This window comes from Struthio camelus, chromosome 5 (assembly GCF_040807025.1).
Source record: "Struthio camelus isolate bStrCam1 chromosome 5, bStrCam1.hap1, whole genome shotgun sequence".
NCBI lineage: Eukaryota > Metazoa > Chordata > Aves > Struthioniformes > Struthionidae > Struthio > Struthio camelus.
The window spans coordinates 50595401-50615670 of NC_090946.1; the positions used below are offsets into that span (position 1 = coordinate 50595401).

At 37.0% G+C, this 20270-nt stretch overlaps 1 protein-coding gene across 1 annotated transcript in view; it reads left to right on the top strand.

Annotated features, from left to right (window-relative positions):
- Positions 1-18012, top strand: part of AQR (aquarius intron-binding spliceosomal factor) — a 62102-nt gene extending 44090 nt beyond the window's left edge. The window contains exons 28-35 of the mRNA XM_068946356.1: positions 298-369; positions 3295-3482; positions 7786-7957; positions 10700-10870; positions 11612-11697; positions 12504-12678; positions 13945-14058; positions 17283-18012. Of these exons, the coding sequence (XP_068802457.1) occupies positions 298-369; positions 3295-3482; positions 7786-7957; positions 10700-10870; positions 11612-11697; positions 12504-12678; positions 13945-14058; positions 17283-17525 (1221 nt within the window). The 3' untranslated portion in view covers positions 17526-18012. The remainder of the gene's footprint in view (positions 1-297; positions 370-3294; positions 3483-7785; positions 7958-10699; positions 10871-11611; positions 11698-12503; positions 12679-13944; positions 14059-17282) is intronic.
- Positions 18013-20270: the final 2258 nt, after the last annotated feature.

The following is a 20270-nucleotide window of genomic DNA, read 5'->3' on the forward strand; positions in this document are numbered from 1 at the left end:
TATATGAGAAGCCTATAGTGCGGTTCAGTCATGGATTGTTTCTGCAGATAAGCCCCGATTGGTACAGATAGATTTACCATTGATGTAGTAGGATTTTACCCTCTGGCATTGACTTTTTTTTTTTTTTTAGTACGCTATTGCCCTGCCTATAAAGTAAAATGCTGCTATCACTATCCCACCCTTAGAAAATCTGTAATTACCTGAATGATTAATTAGTGCTTCATTTTGACAGGCTGATTAACAGCATTCATTTGTATTACTTGGTTGATAAACATTTCTTCACTCTTTCTTTCTCAGTATGACAACATCTTAATGGAAGAGTCTGCTCAGATTTTGGAGATAGAAACCTTTATACCTCTCCTGTTGCAGGTTAGAACTGAATTATGAAAGATTCTGCAAAAAGTGATAATTGAAAGTATGTGTTCTTAAATAATATAGAACATGAAGAGGAAAGCGTCTTGCAGAAAGTAATACAAAACTGTAATTTCCCATTTATGTGAATGGACAGTAAGAACTTTCCTATTGCTCTTCATTAGTTGTTTATCCTGTGTTTACAATACTATGAAATTGGCTAATATGTTCTATATCTGTTTCCTTTAATTGACTAAATAGTGATATTATCAAGTTTTTCATTTTGAAAATAAGAGTTCAAGAAAATTGTGTAGAATAGATCTTGACTTTGTTACCTGCACTTCTTCTCATTTAAGAGCAATTATTAAGTTATTGCTAATTTAAAACATTGTTAAGCTTGCTAATTCTTATGAAAAAATTGTTTTAACCTTGTTTCCCAAGAATGTAACGGTTGTATAGTTGCTCTGCATCATTCATCTGCCTGTGTTGTTGGTCAATTTAAGTCAAAATTAAGTGAGCTAGAGGGATATCAAGTACTTGAAACTCTCATGAAAGCTGGAGCCAAGTACGGAGGAGGCATACTGACTCCTGTTCCAGCTTATAGAAAAAGAAGAAATGATTACCAGTTCTCCCTCACTGGCTTTGGCCAATGGTTATGCACCTTTTGGCTAGCTAATTTGGAAATGCTTAGCCTGGAGGCAACTGCAGCATGTATTATGTCTGGCAGACCAATTACTGGCAGATAAAAAAGGGCATGTGAATGAGATCTAGTCAAATGGAAGTATTACAGCTGGAAAGGCACTGGTGAGGCCGGGAAGGAAAGAAGGAAACTGAAGGTATCATGGTAGGAGAGATGTGTAGTATAATCTTTAAGAAGCCAGTTAGCTCTGTGTTTGTGGAGAGAGTAGTAGTCCCTTACCCTTGTAACCTAAGGGTTCATTGTAATAGAACCCCAGAACTGTTCTGGTTAAGGTTTGAGTATCTTTTACTCTGATTGTTGTAAAGAGAATGTTTTTAAGTAGACATGTACACTCAGCCTGTTCTGAAATTTATTGTGCCTCTAGTGAAAGATTATCCCAAATCTGAGGTTGTTTTTAGTAACCTGTGCTAGAGGTGTATTACTTTCCCCTTTTAAGAGCTATAGGATTTCATAAATAATTAAACATGCTGCACACACTTCTGCAGCTCAAATGACACTTTTAATCCCTTTCAAATTATCTGGTCTGTAACAGTTTAAGTATTTAACTCTCACTGTGTGTGAAGACACAAGTGTACCTTACTCTAGGCTGTTGGTTTTGCTTTTTGGCAGTCTTTAAATTTAGTGTTGCAACATTGTACTGCTGCACTGCATAATGAATAAATCTTGTGTGGCTCTTACCTGGGTTTTCTTCAGTAATGAGGTGCCTGGTCGTCAGTTTAGTAAAATAAGCATCTTACAGTGCTCTTCATCTGCTTATCTGGAGTTTCATGCATCACATTAGTACAGGAAGTAAGGAGTGTATATGAGCAATGAAGAAGGTGAAGTGTTTTGGATAATTAAGGCAGGCCTTTTCATGATAGTACTATGTTCTGGTGGACATTGCATGAACAGTCTTACATGAACGATACAAACGTTCCTTGAAAATCTAGTTTCTTTAACAAAACCTACAGATCTAGGTTTACAGAGTAGTAGTACTTGATTAAGAAAGCTTTAAAACGAAATTTGTTGGATCCTTTGCTGTCGGCGCTTAAAACTGCTGATAGGAGAAGGATGATTGCATAGCAAACCTGGACTTCCCCAAATCAGTGACCTTTCCAGAGAAAAAGAAATAAAATCCCTCTGTCATTGAAAATAATCTCCATCCCCTGTGGTTTGGGGTTTGTTTGTTTATTTTATTTATTTTTATTAAGGCATCTTCAGGCTTGATGAGATGGGCAGTCCCAAGTTCACCTTTCCTTCCTTGCTGCCTCATCAGGGAGGACTTCAGAATTCTTCATCTTCACTTGGCAGTAAAAGGAACTTCAGCCTCTATCTTGAATACTGCCTGTTATGAGGAAAGGGAAAAATCAGAGGAGTGTGTGAGGAATGAGGATTTGGATTATAAAACTGGCAGGCAGAATTCTTTGGCATTCTGATTCCTGGACAATTCCACCCACCCGTTTTTTTTTTTTTTTTCCTTTACTGTTCCTCTGTTAAAACGTTCCCTCACGTGCTGAGATCAAGTAGAAGGTGTAGGGTTAGCATATACATGTGTGCTATGTACATAGCATCTACAGGTACACAAAAGATGGTGAGGAACTGGAAACAGGTATACCAAACATACTGAAGTGGCATTCAGTACAAGAGCTGGGGTGAGCATTAATTAGGGGCACTTCTGGTGATGGAAGAGACCATGTGACAATTCCAGAGGTGCATAGGTGCAACGTATGAACTGCAGAGACACTTAAAAGGCTTAGCTTGTGGCTCAGGCACAAGAGGACTAAAGTTATTTCAGGCGTTTAAGGCACTTCATGCCCACTGTCTCAGAAACCACAAGAAAAAGGTTTAAAAGAGCGTTCTAGGGAAACAGTAGTACGTAGAAATCAGTGCTGTTACTTGTGTAACTAGTCTATAATCATGTTTCTTCCTTCTGCTCTCTGAATAATACATTTACTTGTGGTCACCCAAACAACGTAATAGAATATTGATCCTGATGTTTCTCTACTGATTTTAGTAGACAAATTTATCCATTCCTTTATAAGAAGAAAGAATTTATTTAAAATATCAATCTCCTTTCCTGGCAGTAGAGAGATTGGAAAAAAGCCAGTGGTCATCTTTAAAATGATTGCAAATCAGTGTAGCTTAAGAATAAATTTTGAAATTTAGGGCTTAGAAGGAGCCAATTTGACTATTAATGTGTTGTAATTGAGTGCCTTGATTATATTTTAACGGTTGTAATTATGTACTGCTTTTTTTAATTCTAGAACCCGCAGGATGGATTTAGCCGCTTGAAGCGGTGGATTATGATTGGTGATCATCATCAGTTGCCCCCAGTCATTAAGAATATGGCTTTTCAAAAATACTCCAACATGGAGCAGTCCCTTTTTACACGGTTTGTTCGTGTGGGAGTGCCAACTGTTGATCTGGATGCACAAGGAAGAGCAAGAGCAAGGTGAGATGGAGAAAATGGCACGTCTACCTTACAAGACGCTGCCAGCTTAAAAGTTGGAAAAGCACACATATAACATTGGAAACTTTGGATTGTTAGGATAAGAGTTTACAAAACTAATTTAGGTTTTTTTTCTTGTTTTTTTTCTTTTTTTCCTTTTTCTTTTTTCAGATGATACTAGGAAGGCAGATTAGTTCTATTTTGCTGAAACACTGTCAGATTTACTTACTTTCTCATATGACCATACTCTGCTACTGCATGAGTACTTCAAGGAAGATGATTTTAAAGGATTTTTAATAGTCCTTCTGAGGTTGCTGTTGGGGTTTTTTTGGTTTCCAGCTAAGTTTTTTTGTTTGTTTGCTTTTTTTTAGAAGGATCCTTTTCTAAACCAATATATTTAGTATATTCAAGGCTAAACAAAGATTTGATATTCCTTTTAAGGTCAGTAAAATGCATACTGAGATACAGCTATGAACACCACTTTTGTATAATTTAGGTTAAATTCTAAAGAGATGCTTAGGTAAAGGGGAAGATTTTTTCGTATAGCTTTTTTTTCACTTTTCTTACAGCATTTCAGCAGAGCTTCGGCTGAGATGGGAGGCATTCAAGTTGTCCGCACAAGGGCATAATGTCTTTTTGTATATTGAAACAAATATTGCTTCTCCATAGTAAAAGTTATAGCTTTTCTTTTTTTATTCTTGTATTTGTAATTTCAATATGGTAATTTATTTATTACATAGAGCTCTTTGTTGCGTAAAGTGCATATTTGTGCATATTTGTGCTGCAATATTAACAAGGGAAAACAAAGCCGAAGAAAAGAAATAAAATCTTGCTACTTTAAGATTGGTTTTAACTCCTAGTATTTTATTTTTTTAGACGTAAAGGAGAATGGAGAACTCAATCTTTTTCATTTAGGAAACGTAAGGACTGGCAGAATATTGTTTTCTAGTCATATGGACAACAGTTATTTTACGTGTGGTTTAAAAGTGCAAATTATAAAGTTTAAGTATGATGATTGTGAAGTTAATTTTGACATCTACTATTCTGCAACTTCTCAGAATATTTGTACAGAAGATTTCCCACCTTTGATACAAGCAATCTCTTAATCAAGGATTTATTCTCTACCATGCTACACTTTATCTTCTCTATTTTGATCATACATAGCTTCCCCATGAAGTATCTGCTACATTATCTGATCTGCATATTGTTACCTGCTTTTGACTGAGGCATTTTGGTTATATTACTCTCCCTATAAATTCCAGGGCTGAATCAAATTGTGTAGATTTTGGCTGCTTCCCTTCACATTTCATGTTAATACATGAAGAAATAAGAAGAAGAAATGAAGAAATACATGAAGAAATAAGAAAGTCAATTTCTTGTTGCAGTAAGGGGTTTTATGATGGCTAATGGGAAAAATCCTTTTTCCTTACTCCTTCCTTCTTGTAAAGAAGCGTTAGTATTCCTTATGCTTTATTACCTGTGAAAATGCTTTTTGGATTCCTTCACAAAACTTCTGCCCTTCAAGGCTGAGCTGATCAAGCAGAACAGTGCTGCGTTGCTGTCTATGCTAATGTCAATGGGATGCTTTTTTGTGATTTGCATGCAGACCCTCTTTTTCTGAGCTGGTCAGAGTCTATGTAGTTGCAGAATACTTTTCATCAGCACTTGTTTAGCTTATGCTTAACGCTGTACTTAACATAGCTACAGACTGCCTCCACTGTGGCATCAGTTCTGTCTCCAGTCGCAGTCAGTGCATATTCAAATTTGCTGGCAAAACTGTATGTACAGTGACTCACTGTTAAGTGAACTAATTGAAATCCATTAAAGCAAGGGACCTTTGCCAAGATATCCCCCAGTGTACGAAAAAACAAAATTAATTAAAAAATAAATGTAATTGTGCCTAAATATCTCTCTAATCACAGTTCCGGATTTTCTTACTGGCAAAAGAAGTTGGATTATTTTGTTGAGTGCTTAAAGCCGTCAAACACAATGTTAAGCGTAAGAGTATCTAATCCTTGGGTGCCATCAGATTTCCCTACAGATTAGGGACTACCCAAATTTGCAATGGTTACAATCCGTTCTTTTGAATTAGCAATTGGGTCCGCCTTTAAAAAAGCGGGAGGAGGCATATGCCAAGGTTTTTTGAAAATTAATCTGAGATTACTTTGGAAGAAGGTAGATAGAGATCGCTACTTGCATTTACAGAGGATAGAACTGAAATATAGGACTGACTTGGTTAGGTTCATGAGATAGGTTAGTGAAAGAACAGAACTTGCACCTGAGAGATCCTAGAGTAATACCCTGTACAAGACTCTGTATTTTACTACAGGACACAATCTACAGAGGGAAGCAGTACTTGAGCAAGGAAAGTGTTCTTTCAGGAAGTCTAGCAACTTAGTATTCCCTTCTCCTGTCTAGCCCTTTTACTGATACCTTAAATAACAGGACATAATGCCACCTAAATCCTTACGAGGCAGGTAAACGAAATTCTCTTTTGGAATTTTCATCTACAGATAAACTGAGGCTAAAAGGATAGGAGCCCTTTCAGTGCATCTGTGGCAATGCTCTGAATAGTTATTACAAAGGAAGTCTTGGCTTTCTATAAAGGCCTCAGTCTTGACTCAGTTCCCGTGAGACTGTGTCTGGAGTGCTGCATTCAGTTGTGGATTCCTTGGTGCAAGAAGGACACTGACATACTGAAGTGAGTCCAGTGCAGTGCTGTCAGCTTGATTACAGGGATGGAGCACGTAATGTACAAAGAGAGGCTGACAGACTCTTCTCAGAAACGTACAGTGAAAGGATGAGAGGCAGCAGGAACAAGTTGCAAAAAGGGAGACGCCAATTAGATATTAGGAAAAAAGCTCACAGTGAGGACAGTCGAACGCTGGAACAGGTTGTCTAGAAAGTCTGTGGAATCTCCGTCCGTGGAGATGCAGAAAATTAGACTATACAAGGCTCAGAACAACGTGATCTAAGCTGGCCCTGCTTGGAGTGAGGGATTTGGACCAGGTGTCCCCAGAAGTCCTTTCCAACCTATATCATTGTAGAATTCAACAATCTTCATACCCTTAAAGGAAGCATCTTTTGTTTGGAAAATGTCATTGTTAAATCTAAAACAGCAGAATTTTGGAGGAAGAGGGTCCTTATTTCTTCCTCTTTCTTTATTGCTTGCAGTATCTGATTTCGAGAGGTTAGAAGCAGTCATTTTTCTTAACTTTAGGTGCTTTGTTACTTGACTTCTCAGGTGATTAAGCAGTCATGTGTGCAAAGTCGGTTAAATACATGGAGTAGTTTTAACTGTATTATTAAATATCCTCTTCCCAGAGTCATGTATTGGATCTGGGTAGGAGGGTTATGGACAAATTCTCTGGACAAAGGAACTGCTTTTGGTATTTGCAGTAAATTAGCCTTTTGTGCAAAAGGAAAGACTGTTCTTGAATGGGTGGTTTGTCCAGTGCTTAAAACTATTCCCAGAGTTCACTGTTCCATCACAAATCTTTTCACCTCCAGTAGCTTGCTGAAAGTATCTTACAGCAAGTATATGTCCTGTTTACATTGGGAATAGCAGGTATGCAAGTAAGCATATGCAAGTACATTAAAACAAATTTGAATAGCTGTCCTTATAGTCAGGAGATTAACTCATGTAGGAGTCTGAGTGTTCACTAGCTAACTGAACTTCAAAGTTAGCCCTACTAACTAGGGATTTGGACCAGAGGACCTCCAAAGGCCCCCTCCCAACCTAAATTCTTCTATAATTCTATGAAATGCTGGTCCATATATGCTCACCGGTGTTGAAGTCATGAGATCTAGTATGAAAGTGTTTAAATTTGTTTTCAGGGATAATTTAAGCATTAAAAACCTTAGACTCATTCTAGTCTAGGCAAATCCTTTCTGAAAGTTTTGCTATTATAATGTCTGTTCTTTTATTCTCAATATGCAGCGTGGAGTGTGATCCTTTAAATTTCTGCCAGCAGTGCTTTATAGGAGGATATGATTCCCATATCCATGCTGTGAGAGAAAGGAGAATTCAGTTCCTACTTCAGCTGTGTATGGTGGTATTCAGAGGATGTGAAGAGTTGGTCAGACTTCTGTACTTTCCAAAGAAAAATGAAATCTGGCGTTTTCTGTGAGAAAGAACCAAAAAATTCAAAACTTAAAAAATGATTACTGGATAACTTTTACATGTATGAACGAAGAAGAATACAGAAACGTTCACGTCGGAGGGGATATTTGTATTTGAACTATTTTGAATGACTTAACCCACTTTTAACTGTTTGGGTTTGTGTCTGTGTGTGTTTTTGGACAGTTTATGTAACCTCTACAATTGGCGTTACAAGAATCTGGGTAATTTGCCTCACGTCCAGCTTCTGCCAGAGTTTAGAACAGCCAATGCTGGGTTTTTATATGACTTCCAGCTAATAAACGTAGAAGACTTCAATGGTGTGGGAGAGTCTGAACCCAATCCTTATTTCTATCAGGTAACAGAAACATAAAATGTATACTTTATTTAATCTGGATATGTCTTATTAAATCTGCAGTGAAGGCCAGACTATCAGAATACTGTAAACTGCTGTCTAATTCAGGTTTTCAGGTAAAGCTGGTAATGAATATATACATGGTTAGTGCTTCTCGTAATCAGTTTTGGATGTTGAAAATGAAAATAATGCATTGCATTGTTGCTCAAAGTGAATAATGGCTTGGCTTGATTTTTTGTTTTCTCAAAATTGTGCTGTGAGACGATTTGGTACATAATTCACTATGAAACGTTTCGGACTATGGCAAGTTAAAAGCTGTTGCAGTTCTGCTGTACTGCCATACTACTGAAATAACAGCATTTTCCCATGTACGTGAAGGATCAAGGTTGCTTTGTGGCATGTGTTTCAGTTGGAAGTGTCACTGTTTTGATCTGTATGCAATGTTGCATAAAAGCCCATTCCTAAAAGAATGAAACAGTGCTAGAAGTAGCGTACACGTGAGAGAGAAAGACAAACAGGCAACGACTGTTGCTGAAGTAAATTGTCAGAAAAACTTAGCCTTGAGATTTCTCAACTAAATTTCAAATTCAGCCATCAACAATAGTCTCGTACATCTCTTAAATATGGGAAAACCTTTTATACTTGTGATGAGATGCTTATATTTTCAATCCTCTTGTTTTTCTTCACCAAAATCTTGTTTTAAAACCAGTGATAAAAACCAAATTTGCTGCCTGAATTAGTTTGGGTTTCAGCAGTTTTGAGAAACTGCAGCTTTGTGCAAGTTGATGAGTTTAATACAAATATGGGATTCAGAACTTTTGTTTAACATTATGGAAAGCAAGAAATACAACTTAAGGTGATAACATTCATGGCCCTTTTTTTTGTTTTCTTCCTGTAAAGATTATTGAGAACTATTTAATCTGTTTTTAAGAGGTATGAAGGATATTTGTAGGTTTTGCTTGGGTTCATCATAACTTTTTTTTCTGTAGTACAAACTTGTGTGCTGCTAAGCAATGGTGATCCATAATCTGCTGAATCTCATTTCTAGATTGCAGGTTAAGGCTTATTTGAAGGGGAGACTTTAGGGTTTTTTTGTTGTTTTGGTTTTTGTTTTTTCTTTTAAGCTATAACATTGTAACATACAACATAGTAAGAAGCTGTCTGTTGCAACAGCTGAAATTTGTGCTTTAGCAACAGGAATCTGTTAACTGAGAATACCAGCACTACTTAGTCCATTTCTGGGCCAAAGGAGACTGAGAACACTCGCGCAGGGACAGGAGCACAGAATACCTTTATCACTACAGTAGTGCTTTCCTGAGTGAATTTTTCTAATGTGTCCCACAGTGTGTGTGTGTGTTTTTTTTTTTTTTGTTTTTTTTTTTCCCTGTAATCTTGAAGGTGGAGACATATTAGCAGGGTATGTTGGTGGCACTGGACAATTTGGTAGCACAAACTTCTATTTTTTGTGAAGTAAATGACTGCCATATGCTAGTTATCTATTTGTGAATCTGGGCGTTTCTTTCCATAGACTTAAAAGTAGACTAAAAATTTGCAGAACGCTTTCATATCCACAGGTATTTAGTATATGTAGCAACTGCTTTTTCCAAGTAATGAGGAAGAGGAAATAAAGGAGGTTGGTATGTTTATCCTAGTTGAACAAAGGCTGCATGGGGATAAGAATGCCTATGTAAATGTACCAGGGATAAATGTCAGGGAATGAGAACAAGTTTTTAACCTGAAAGATCATTTTTGTCCAAGGAGAATGGATTTAAACAGGCCATGAATAACTTCAGTCTGGAAAGTGGACAAAACTAGAAGAATGGTGCTCTGGATCAGCCATTTATTACAGTTAATGGCACAGAAAACAAGTTGTGAAATGTAAATTAATGTTTGATCAGTTTGAAATTGAATAGGCATGGATTGCAGGAGAAATTACTGGATCTGATAATCCAGAGGTCTGTTTTCTAATTAATAGTTGAAAGGAGTTCAGCTGGAACTCGCTTTTACTTTGAACTTACTTGAGAGTGGTTCTTTAAAGCTGCATGCTTATTTGAAGCCAAGTTACATCGGTGCTGAGCACTTTTTAAACTTTTGCATGTAAATATCTATATCTTGCTGGTATCTGTAAGATACCAGCTTTTAATGCATTTTAACAAATTATGATTCCACATATCAGAGTGCACATAGGAGGTGTTGTTTTGGTATATGACCTTTAAGGAAAAAAAAATGAAAAATGTTCTTTTAGGACCTGTTGTTCTACTGCAGGAGTACAGTTAAGTTGGCAGCTCCTTTGTGCAAACAACTGTAAGTATGTGAATGCATTTAGAGACAAATGTATAAATATGTAATATTCCTTAAATATATGAATATATTATTGTTTAAATGTTTTAAAAATATAAACATATTCATATTTAAGGACTATTAAATATTTAGTTTTCTATCTCTTATTGAAACAAAACAGAGTGCTTCCCAATAGGTATTGGAAAGTGTCAATCAGTGATTAACAACAGTGATACAGAAGTTTTCAGTAATCCTCTTCTTGAAGAGGAATCCAAATCAAGTTGGTTATACCTACTTGTGGTTCCTTTATTCTTTGAAAATGGCTTTCGTTAAATGAGTAAGGAAACGGACTTCTGGACGCTTCTTTCATTACTGAGATGTGTCTTCTAAATGCACAATAGCGTCTCAGGTGTTACTCATTCCAACCTTACAAGGCCAATAACCTTTTTTTCTTTTAAATCCAAGAATCTTGGTGAAGCAGAGTATGTTGTGGCACTCTTCATGTATATGTGCCTGCTTGGTTATCCTGCAGACAAGATAAGTATCCTGACAACATACAATGGACAAAAACACCTGATCCGTGATGTCATTAATCAGCGTTGTGGAAATAATCCACTGATTGGACGGCCAAACAAGGTGACTTTGAAAATATCTGAGTCTTTGATGTGGTTCTTTTTTGTGTGTGTGTTGTGGGGGGATTTTTGTTGTTTTTTTTTCTCCGCCATAATTTTCATGTTATAAAACATTTGATTTGAATAGATTCACTGCTTTCTGTACAAGTATTCCCTGGTTGGCAGCAGATAAAGTAGCGCTGTCACTTCTGCCTGTTTGTAATTTGTCATGCAGAGGAACTATGTCAAAGTTTGATAGAGCAAGGAGTTATTCTGTCCCAGGTAGTCTGTGGGCCTGACATTTGTTTTGTCCCCGAAAAACTTTCTTTAGAAAGATCTTCCCAGAGTGAAAATGGCCATCTGATAAAACATATGACAAAGAATCTTGGGGGGGTGGGGGGAAGGTCTGGTGCTAATTCTGCAGATTAAAATTCTGTATTATAAACTGGATGGCTTTGCAAAGCCTTTTGGTATTAGCACTCCACTGATAGCTATCTGAATTGAATAAAAATGTAAGAGAGGGTATACTGTGTCAGACAAAGGTTCCTCCCAACATCTGCCAAAGAGAATAGGCTGATGATTTTCAGGCATAAGTTAGAAGAGAACCAAAGCAGAGACAAAGCGTTCTCTTCTCTCTTCTCATTTACTGTAATCACAGAATGGATCTGAATCCAAAGTTGATGCTAAAATGTTGATATTGCATTTTAAATGAAATGGAAAAGATTAACTTCAGGAGGGTTTTATTTGTTTGTTTTTGATTCTTTAGGTGACAACTGTAGACAGATTTCAAGGTCAGCAGAATGATTTTATTCTTCTTTCACTAGTGCGCACCAAAGCTGTAGGCCACCTTAGGTATGTAAGAAGATAGTCGCATAAAGTCATTGAGTTACATATTTTCCTTGGCAGAAGGACGTTTATAATATGCTGTACAAAGGTGTTCAACTATTCAAGTATATAGTAGAAACAAAGTTTAATGTTATTTACGGAATGAAGCTCAAACCTAATTCCATATATAGCTGTCTGGTAGCCTCTTCACAACCACTTTATCCTTTAGTATTGGCTCTTATCTAACAACTATAATTAGTTTGTAGTACTGCAGGTAGGCTGAACTTGGTTTCACCCTTGTAGAACGATAGGAATGCAAGACTTGTTGGACAAATACAGACTTGAAATTTTCTCATAGCCTTTTTCCTGTAACTGAGGGGCTTTTTGTTTTGTATCAGAAGTGTGCGACCTTTTGCATAATTTAGGGTATGATATGCAGTTTAACCTGTTTGCACTTCAGTTGTGTGGTGGAGGAAGCCTTTTCTGTTCAGCAGTAGTCAAATTTGTATTATGGAACTCATTTCTTCTCCTTCAGGGATACAGAAATGCTATTCTGATTTGTTCCTAATATAGAGTTTTACCTCCAGAATGTAGGAAAAATGTAAAGGATGATTTCAGTATAATTAACAATGGAGTTAATGCTCTTTTACATAATAGCTCTAGGGTTTATTGAAATACTAGAAAAACAAATGAGGAAGTAATAGTGTTTTAGCCAGATTACTGTATATTTCCTTTATTTAAAGACTTCTGTATACTTGCAGTTATTTTTATTTGAATTATATCATCAGTGAGAAAAAACATGACTAATTTTTTTTTTGTTTTGTTTTCTGAAGAGATGTCCGAAGACTAGTTGTTGCCATGTCAAGAGCCAGGCTTGGGCTTTATATCTTTGCAAGGGTATCACTGTTTCAGAACTGTTTTGAGTTAACTCCTGCTTTCAGCCAGCTCACAGCTAGACCACTTCACCTCCATATAATTCCCACAGAATATTTTCCAACAGTAAGACAGGTGGGAACCTTTGCTCTGAATTTCACTATCTGTAATGGACGTCTTTGTGGCCTGCCTTTGAGTGGGCTATAAAACGGGGGACTGCTGTGTTCTCTCTGTTACAAACCAATGCCTCTTAGATAATTATGTCCCTGGAGTAAACTTTTACTGTGATACACCAACTCTTTTTAATTGATCTTTGTTTTCCCCTTCACGCTAAACTTCAGTTAAACTAATGTAACTCTGTCCAGTTATGCCTGCTTTTCCATAAGATTTTATTTTGTGATAAATATGTAAGCTTTTACAGTGTGTTACATATTTTTGGTTTTGCTATGAAACAAAATAGCATAGTTGCTCTAAAAAACATAAAACTAATAGCCTCTCGTTAAGAGAGGTAAAATACTTTATTTGACTTGCAGTATTTCAGAATAACCAATAACCAACTGAAAAAAAAAATTTGAGATTGGGCCCAGAATCACAGAAGAGTCTTGTTGCTGAACTGGGTGCATAAGTATAAAAATGAATTTATAACACTGACCTAGATCTGTAGTAAAAAGTCAGGATTAAGCATCCAAGGACAGGATTCACAATGAGTAGGATGCTAAACAGTCAAGTAAGAAATGGAGGAGCATATCTGCTGCTGCCTGGAGCTTTAGAAAAGGTGCCTGTGTGAACCTGAAATTGTGCTGAAATTGTCATTTGGGTGTGGACATCGAGAGTGCTGTCATTTAAAACGTTGTCCAGTGTGAAAGCAGAGGAGACGATCCTTTGCATACTCTCTTAGGAAAAGAGTCTTGAAGAGCCTTGTGCTTCAGTAGTTGGAAGCACACTTTCCATGTTTTAAGTTAACACACTAATCACCAAGCTGTTGACATGGTTGGGATGGTTGGTTGGTTGGTCCAGGATTTTGACTGTAGGCAAGGAGCTTGATTGTGGCAGACAAGTAGGCTAAGTCCTATTTTGATCCTAAACTATTTATGCCTTTAGTTAAATGAGTCTTGAGTCCAAAATGCACTCTATCGAGTAGGAATCAAAAGCCAGCCTTTCCCTTTCCTGAGGAGAGAAATTTCTTCACTGGGCTGCAGTATCACAGCTAACATAGTTGCCAAAAGTGCAAGGCCCACACTTTCTATCTTGCAAAAGAATTTAGCTGTTCCTTTCTTCAGAAAATATTTTTTTTTCAATTTTGGGGGTTTATATACGTTTCCCAATAACGTTAAACAGCCTTTGGATAACCATTGTGTGGCTTTATTATGCTGAATGTCTACCTTGTTTCCCCTTCCCTAGAATGGAGAAAGGCCTTCTCACCAAATACATGTTATAAAGAACATGCCTCAAATGGCTAATTTTGTGTACAACATGTATATGCACATGATACAAAGTACACGCCACTACCGACAGGTAAGGACCTTCTAATTTCTAAGGCATATTTCTAAAATAAAATTGATTTTAGTAAGGAACAAGGGATGCTGTTGAGGATTTTAGACTTGCTCTTATTTCACCTCCAAATTCAAGAACGTTTTATGGTTGGGAGTGAAGATACTGAGCTCTCTAAAAATCTTGTAGTAACAGGAGCGGCGTTGTAGTAATTTAGGCTCCAATTAGGGCCTAAGATAGCAGTAATTAGTGCTGAGTGCTAGGCCTGGTTCTGTCTGAGCCCGGAAAATCCTTATTAAAATTAAAGAATTAGTCTGTCCATTACTTGCTTGAGGTAAACTGGTCTGTTATGTTGCAGGCAAGTGCAGCTACAAGCATTACAGCACGTTTGTATGGTGTAATGGTGCATTGTAATAGAGCGGTGTCTAGCAGAATAGATCATATCTAGAAGCCATTTTAGCCAAGTTAACTCACTGCACTGCTCAAGCTTGTCAGCAGCTGTAGCATTTTTATTCTGGAGCAGTTTTGTTGAGTGCTAGTTCAGCACCATGCTGAACGGCCTTGTACAGAGGCACTTGTAGATGCTTTTTCACATGCTGTGCCCAACTCTTTCATGGCAGAAATCTCTGGAGCAGAATTCGGAGCCCTGAATAAAAACACTCTGATTAATTATCCTGTATATGAGCAGAGTTTTAAAATGGTTTAAATAATATACTGAATGGGAAGCTGTCTTTAATCGGAATACTTGAATCTGTAGGTGCCTAGAGTTAGTTGAGAGTAAACCCAAAGGGAGAGGTCTTCAGTCCTACCCCTCAGTTGCAACACCTTTCACTTCATGTCTGCGGCCTGTAGTACTTGCTTAATTATATGTCTACAACCTATTCTTTCACTCGGAAACTTCCTTGTTGGTTTTTGCTCTCCTAAAGAACATCCAAAGGAGGAGAAAATCGATGTAAAAGGGAACGCTATTTTGTTCAGTATTAACTGGCTGTGGAAAGAGCATGGGATTATCCTTGAACAGGTTGGTCCAGGGTACGTGCCTGGGAGACCTAGATTCTGTTCTTTAATACAAGGATGTTTCTCTAATCCTCTCCTCTCCTCTTCTTCTTTCAATGTCCGTTTCATCTAATATTTGAAAAGCATAAGTACTAGAGATCAAAATCCAAAACTCCTCCCTAAACTGAATGTCAGACTTTCAGATACAAAATCTCTTTCCCTCTGTGCTCCTTATCTCAATAAATCTTGGATTTTTTTTTTCCGTGGGAGACATAGCTTAAGTGAAATTTGAAGCATTTCACTACTCAAAACAACCCTTTGTCAGGTATACAGGATACTGTCTATTTGGGGACGTGCTCTATTCACCTTGTTGCTGTGCAGAAAAAGACTAAAACTTCAACTTCCTCTGGCTTTGTTTGTTTATAACTAGTCAAAACTAACACTACATTGTGTTAGAAACTTAGTCCTATGAGCATGGCAAAATTATTTCTGGAGCTGGTTTGTCTAATTTAGCTTGCAGATCTCTTTCACAGAGATCATATCTGATGAGGGCTCCATGAGGACTCAATGGTACGTGCAGTTGGTCACATTCAGATGTAAATAAATAGGTCTGTCAAAACTGAGAAGTGTCTACATGCCCTGAAAAGCGGAATTTTCAAGTTCCTAAGGAAATTGTTAGGCACTGCAGTTTTTGACAGTGAAATTTAGTCCTCTGTAACTAGGCAGCAGTTCTTTGGATGGTAGCATCAAAATTGTAACAAAAGATGTGTTTGCTTGAGGCTTTAGTTGAATCTGGCCCTGATACTTTTGCTAACACCTAATTACTCCTTTTAGCATCCTAACCTTATCCATTGCTAGCTAAAATTAGTCGTAGAGCTACTGGTTCCCTACTGTGGCAGTGAGTCATGCTCTCCTTCCATGAGAAGCCAAAAAGCAAGTAAATAAATAAAAAGCATAGGCAGGCGTTAAAGAAGGATTTTCCTTTGCCCTATTTAATACAGCATGACATTTTTCACTTACACTGCTCTTAACTGTAGTAGTCATAAAGCACAATATGAATCTAAGTGCATCGTAGGAGAAGTCCAAGTTTGTCTCAAACATCAGGAATATATTTTTGTAATTAAAGGATCCCTGGTTTTGAAACATTCTGCTTTTTGAAGAATAGACAGATTATAGGGACCAATATGATAATTTTGAAGTCTGTAAAAATGCTTTTCCTGCCAGTAGTTATAATTGCTCCGTAGATTTTGCGTGCTTGTCAGAAATTTGTAATATTAGTGTCATCTAATTGAAGATAAGATTCTGTGTGATTAAAGACTTAATTTGTCATGTGAAACCAAGTAGCCTGTAAGCAAAACATAACTAAACGTGATCTGCTGGAGTTTCGTCAAGCTACCATTTCATTAAAACTCTTTACAATACTCCTTGGAAATACCCTTCATGACATTAAATCATATCAGGCTGCAAGAAGCATGAGCATTTCTGTTCAGCCTGGAGTTGTTTAGGTTTTGTCATACTCTTCAGCTCCCTGTATTCCTGGTTGGATCTTTGTTGTATTTTGTTTAGTCTGTAATGCAGGCAGCATTGCTGCTTGTAATGTTTTGTGCTTGCGAACTGCTTCTTGGTTGTGAGCAAAGTATATGTTAAACTACACTTACCGAAGTATTGGTATGTGACAAATATCTAAGCATTGCCTTATTTGTTCCTGGAACTTCTGTTGTTCTATACGTAGAATTGTAGGTGAAACTTGTATAAATAAAAATAATGCTCACAAAATGTTTTGTAAGACTTTTCCAGGGAAGTTACTAAAATGAGTTAGTAAAGGCAGACCTAAAAAAGGTAATCCACTCTGTCTGGTCTGAAATGGTATTGTGCAAGATTATGGAGGGAATGTATCTAGTGCTCCAAGTAGGACCGTACTGTGGCCCCATTACTTGTCTGGCTGTTTAGGGTAATGAAATGCATTGAATTGGAAGTACTGAGTTTTTATCACCCTCTTTTCAGGCATAAAACATCTTTAGTAAGACCCAATATGTATGCCAAGCTTATTCTTCCCCTTAATTTTATAGGAGTTAAGTAACTACAAGCAATTAGTGTTTCTAACTAGCAAGTCTTTGTTGATGAATTTTTTTCTAATGTAAACCCCTAAACCTAAGGTGAAACAGTTTGAGCTAAAATAGGAATAGATGCCCAAGCGTGACTGACTTGTTTTGAAAACTGAAAGTATGTATGAATTTTTTTTAATCATCTAGCATTTACTGCCCCCACCTGCCATGATTGAAGAAACTGAAACTGCTCAAACTCAAGAGACAGAAGTAGAAGTTGAAGCACAAAGTATGCAGGAAGATACAGAAGAAAATAAAGCAGAGGAAGAAGTAGTAAAGGAAGGAGAATTGAAAGCAGCAGAAGCGGATGAACACCGAACAATGCCAGAACACCCAGGAAGAGACAGTGATAGTGAAGACAGTGAACCTGAGGATGAGACGGAAAAGTGATTCAAGTGATCTGTCCTCTACGTGTTTTGGAAAAAAAGGACTGGAAAAAGCAGATACTAACACCATTGCTATTTTCACCTGGACTTTTTAAAATGGTTACCTGTGTAATGTGACCTGTTTTATCTGTTTTCACTGAATACTTCAGTGGACAAATGTAATGATTGGCAAGCTTTTTACTGAATTCTTGTCAGTTTCAGTAACGTAATGTGCTTCATGGCCTCACCTGATAGGTGATTTCCTTTTCATAAGTTGCTTAGTAAAGATGCTTTTATGATAGTTTTAAATGTTTTTTAAGTCATTAGCCTTTAGTCCAGTCACTGAGTCATCCATTAAACTTTACTGATAACTATATTCAGTACTGCTCAGCTACTCTTTATAGTTTTCTTAACATTTTTGTGCTGAAGATTTCTTGTACAGACCTGAGCTTTGTATACACTGAGATGGTTTTTTAGGCCTAGGCTTCAGTTCAATAAAGTATTTAATTGTGTGTCTGAGAATGTGAACTCCCATGGGACTTGGAGATGTTTAAAAGCTTTATTCACTTGGGACCTTAATAGTAGGTTTTCAGAATGTCATTAAGGCCCAGGTGCTACTAGCAGTTTCTCATTAATGTTTGCTGCTGCTGTTATTAATTGATCATTGTTTACACAAGAAAGGAGGATGCAGCTTTTCAACAGCATTATTTTTTAAATTGTAGTGCTTTGATACAAGAAATATCTCTTTCATTTTAAGAGGAGACAGTTATTTCCTGGGATGAAGCAACATCAAGGAAAGTGAAAGTAGTTCCCTAGAAGTGGGATTTACAGAACATCAAATACGCATATTTATAATGTAATGGTTGAGTGAGTAGGCTTTCTGGGTTAATTTCCAAATATACATCTTTCATAAACTGATGAGTGAAAGGTTTTTCCCTGATTTATTAAGCCTCTCTGTCAACTTGGCAAATGATTCAATGGTTCAATGAAACTTATGCATTTCCCAGTAGATTTTCAAACAAAGCAATAGCCATAGGAACATCCTTTATTGCTGGCAAAGGAAAAATACTTAGTTTTAAAATGCAGCACTTGTGAAGTTGGCAGAAGGATTTCCTCACTAAATTGGCCAAAGAATCATTAACTTACAAGCCTTTATTAATAAGACTAAAGTTCTTTATTTTTTTCTTACCTTTTTTCTGCTATAAAAATGTTTAAAAAAAAAAAAGTAAGCCAAGTTTTTTTATGAGACAGCTCTATTATGTGTTTGCTGAGATCTCGTGTTGCTCCCTTCTTCTCCCTGCTCTTCCTCCATTCCCAAATCGTTCTCCCCATATCAGTTACACGATACCTCACGTATAACAAATCGCAGTGCTGGTACACAGTGTTCTTTGATGCTTTTTCTTCACTGCTGAACTATCTCAAACAAGAAAATTTGAGCAGAATGTATATTCATTCCTTGCTTATTCTAGGTAGAAGGGAGCGCACTGATTATTTCCCAGTTTTCTGTGTTTGGAGGGCAAATAGTGCAGAGCTGAATATCTGGGTGAAAACAGCTTCATGAAATAATATTCAAATTCAGTCAGGGATGAATAATACAGGGCCTTCAGGCAACATGTGACCAGCTCAGCTGAGGGTCATCTTTGCTTTCCAGCCTGTTTTCTGAAAATATCTGCATCTGACAATCATTTTACTGTGCTTCAGAATTTTAAGGGGAAAAACTGGAAAAGAATTCTGGAGGTTTCTTTTTTTTCTCAAAAGGCTGATTGAACTGACAGGAATTCTTATCGATAATTAGTACAGAGAATGACTATTATAAAGCAACTGAAGCCAAAAGGAACTGTGAAGACGTTTTTTAGTTGTGCACAGTCTGCGGTGAAATCTTGCTGCAGGTCTGTGACCTCAGTTAGCCTGCATGATGGCTGTGATCCATGTGCCGGTCTGCGTACATGGTCACTTCTGCACATGTTGGCTTCTTAGAAGACTGTACTTGGCAAGTTGTTCTACAGTAGGACTACAGTGTTGCCCTAAAATGGTGAGTGGAGTTGTAATGAAGGTTGTTACTGGGCAGGGTGCAAGAGGCTGTCAAATTACAAACAATTGCAAAATCTTGAAGTACAACTTTACTATGCAGTTTACTGAAGGACCAAGCACCACCCATAATATAGATGGAAAGTTTTGTTGAGTGGACTAAAGCTGAGCAAATGTTTCATTATCTTTGCCACCATCTTCCATATGCTGAAGTTTACTCTTTTCAGGGATGTGAAAGCATTAAAGACAATTTTCAAAAGTCTGGACTACAATGTTTCCAAGCACTGCTACAAGGAAAAGTTTTAGGGGTTTGATTTGGAGTAGGGGGTTAGGGGTTTTTGAGGGAGGGAGGTCAAAGCTTTTTCAGCTTTTTTTTTTTTTTAGTATTTTTAGTAAAGGATGTTCTTTGTCTTTTCCACCAAAATACATGTAGTTTTCAGGTTCTGTTTACATTTTCTCACAAGAAAGAGGTGGTAGGAGAAGTGAGTCTGCCTAAAACTAATTTTGATTTACATGGTTTGTTTCCTGAAGGCAATATTTACTTAGAACTCAGCATCCCCTTCTGATAGCTCAATCTTTATTCTAATGAATAAGATCCAGCTGTTAAACTAAATAATATATTTTTCCCAAGAGAACTGAAATTTCAAAAAGCATAAAATATATATAAATTCAATATATTTCTTAAAGAAATGTAATCCGTAAACAACTGAACAAAACCATTGTTAACGTAGTTTTAAAAAAT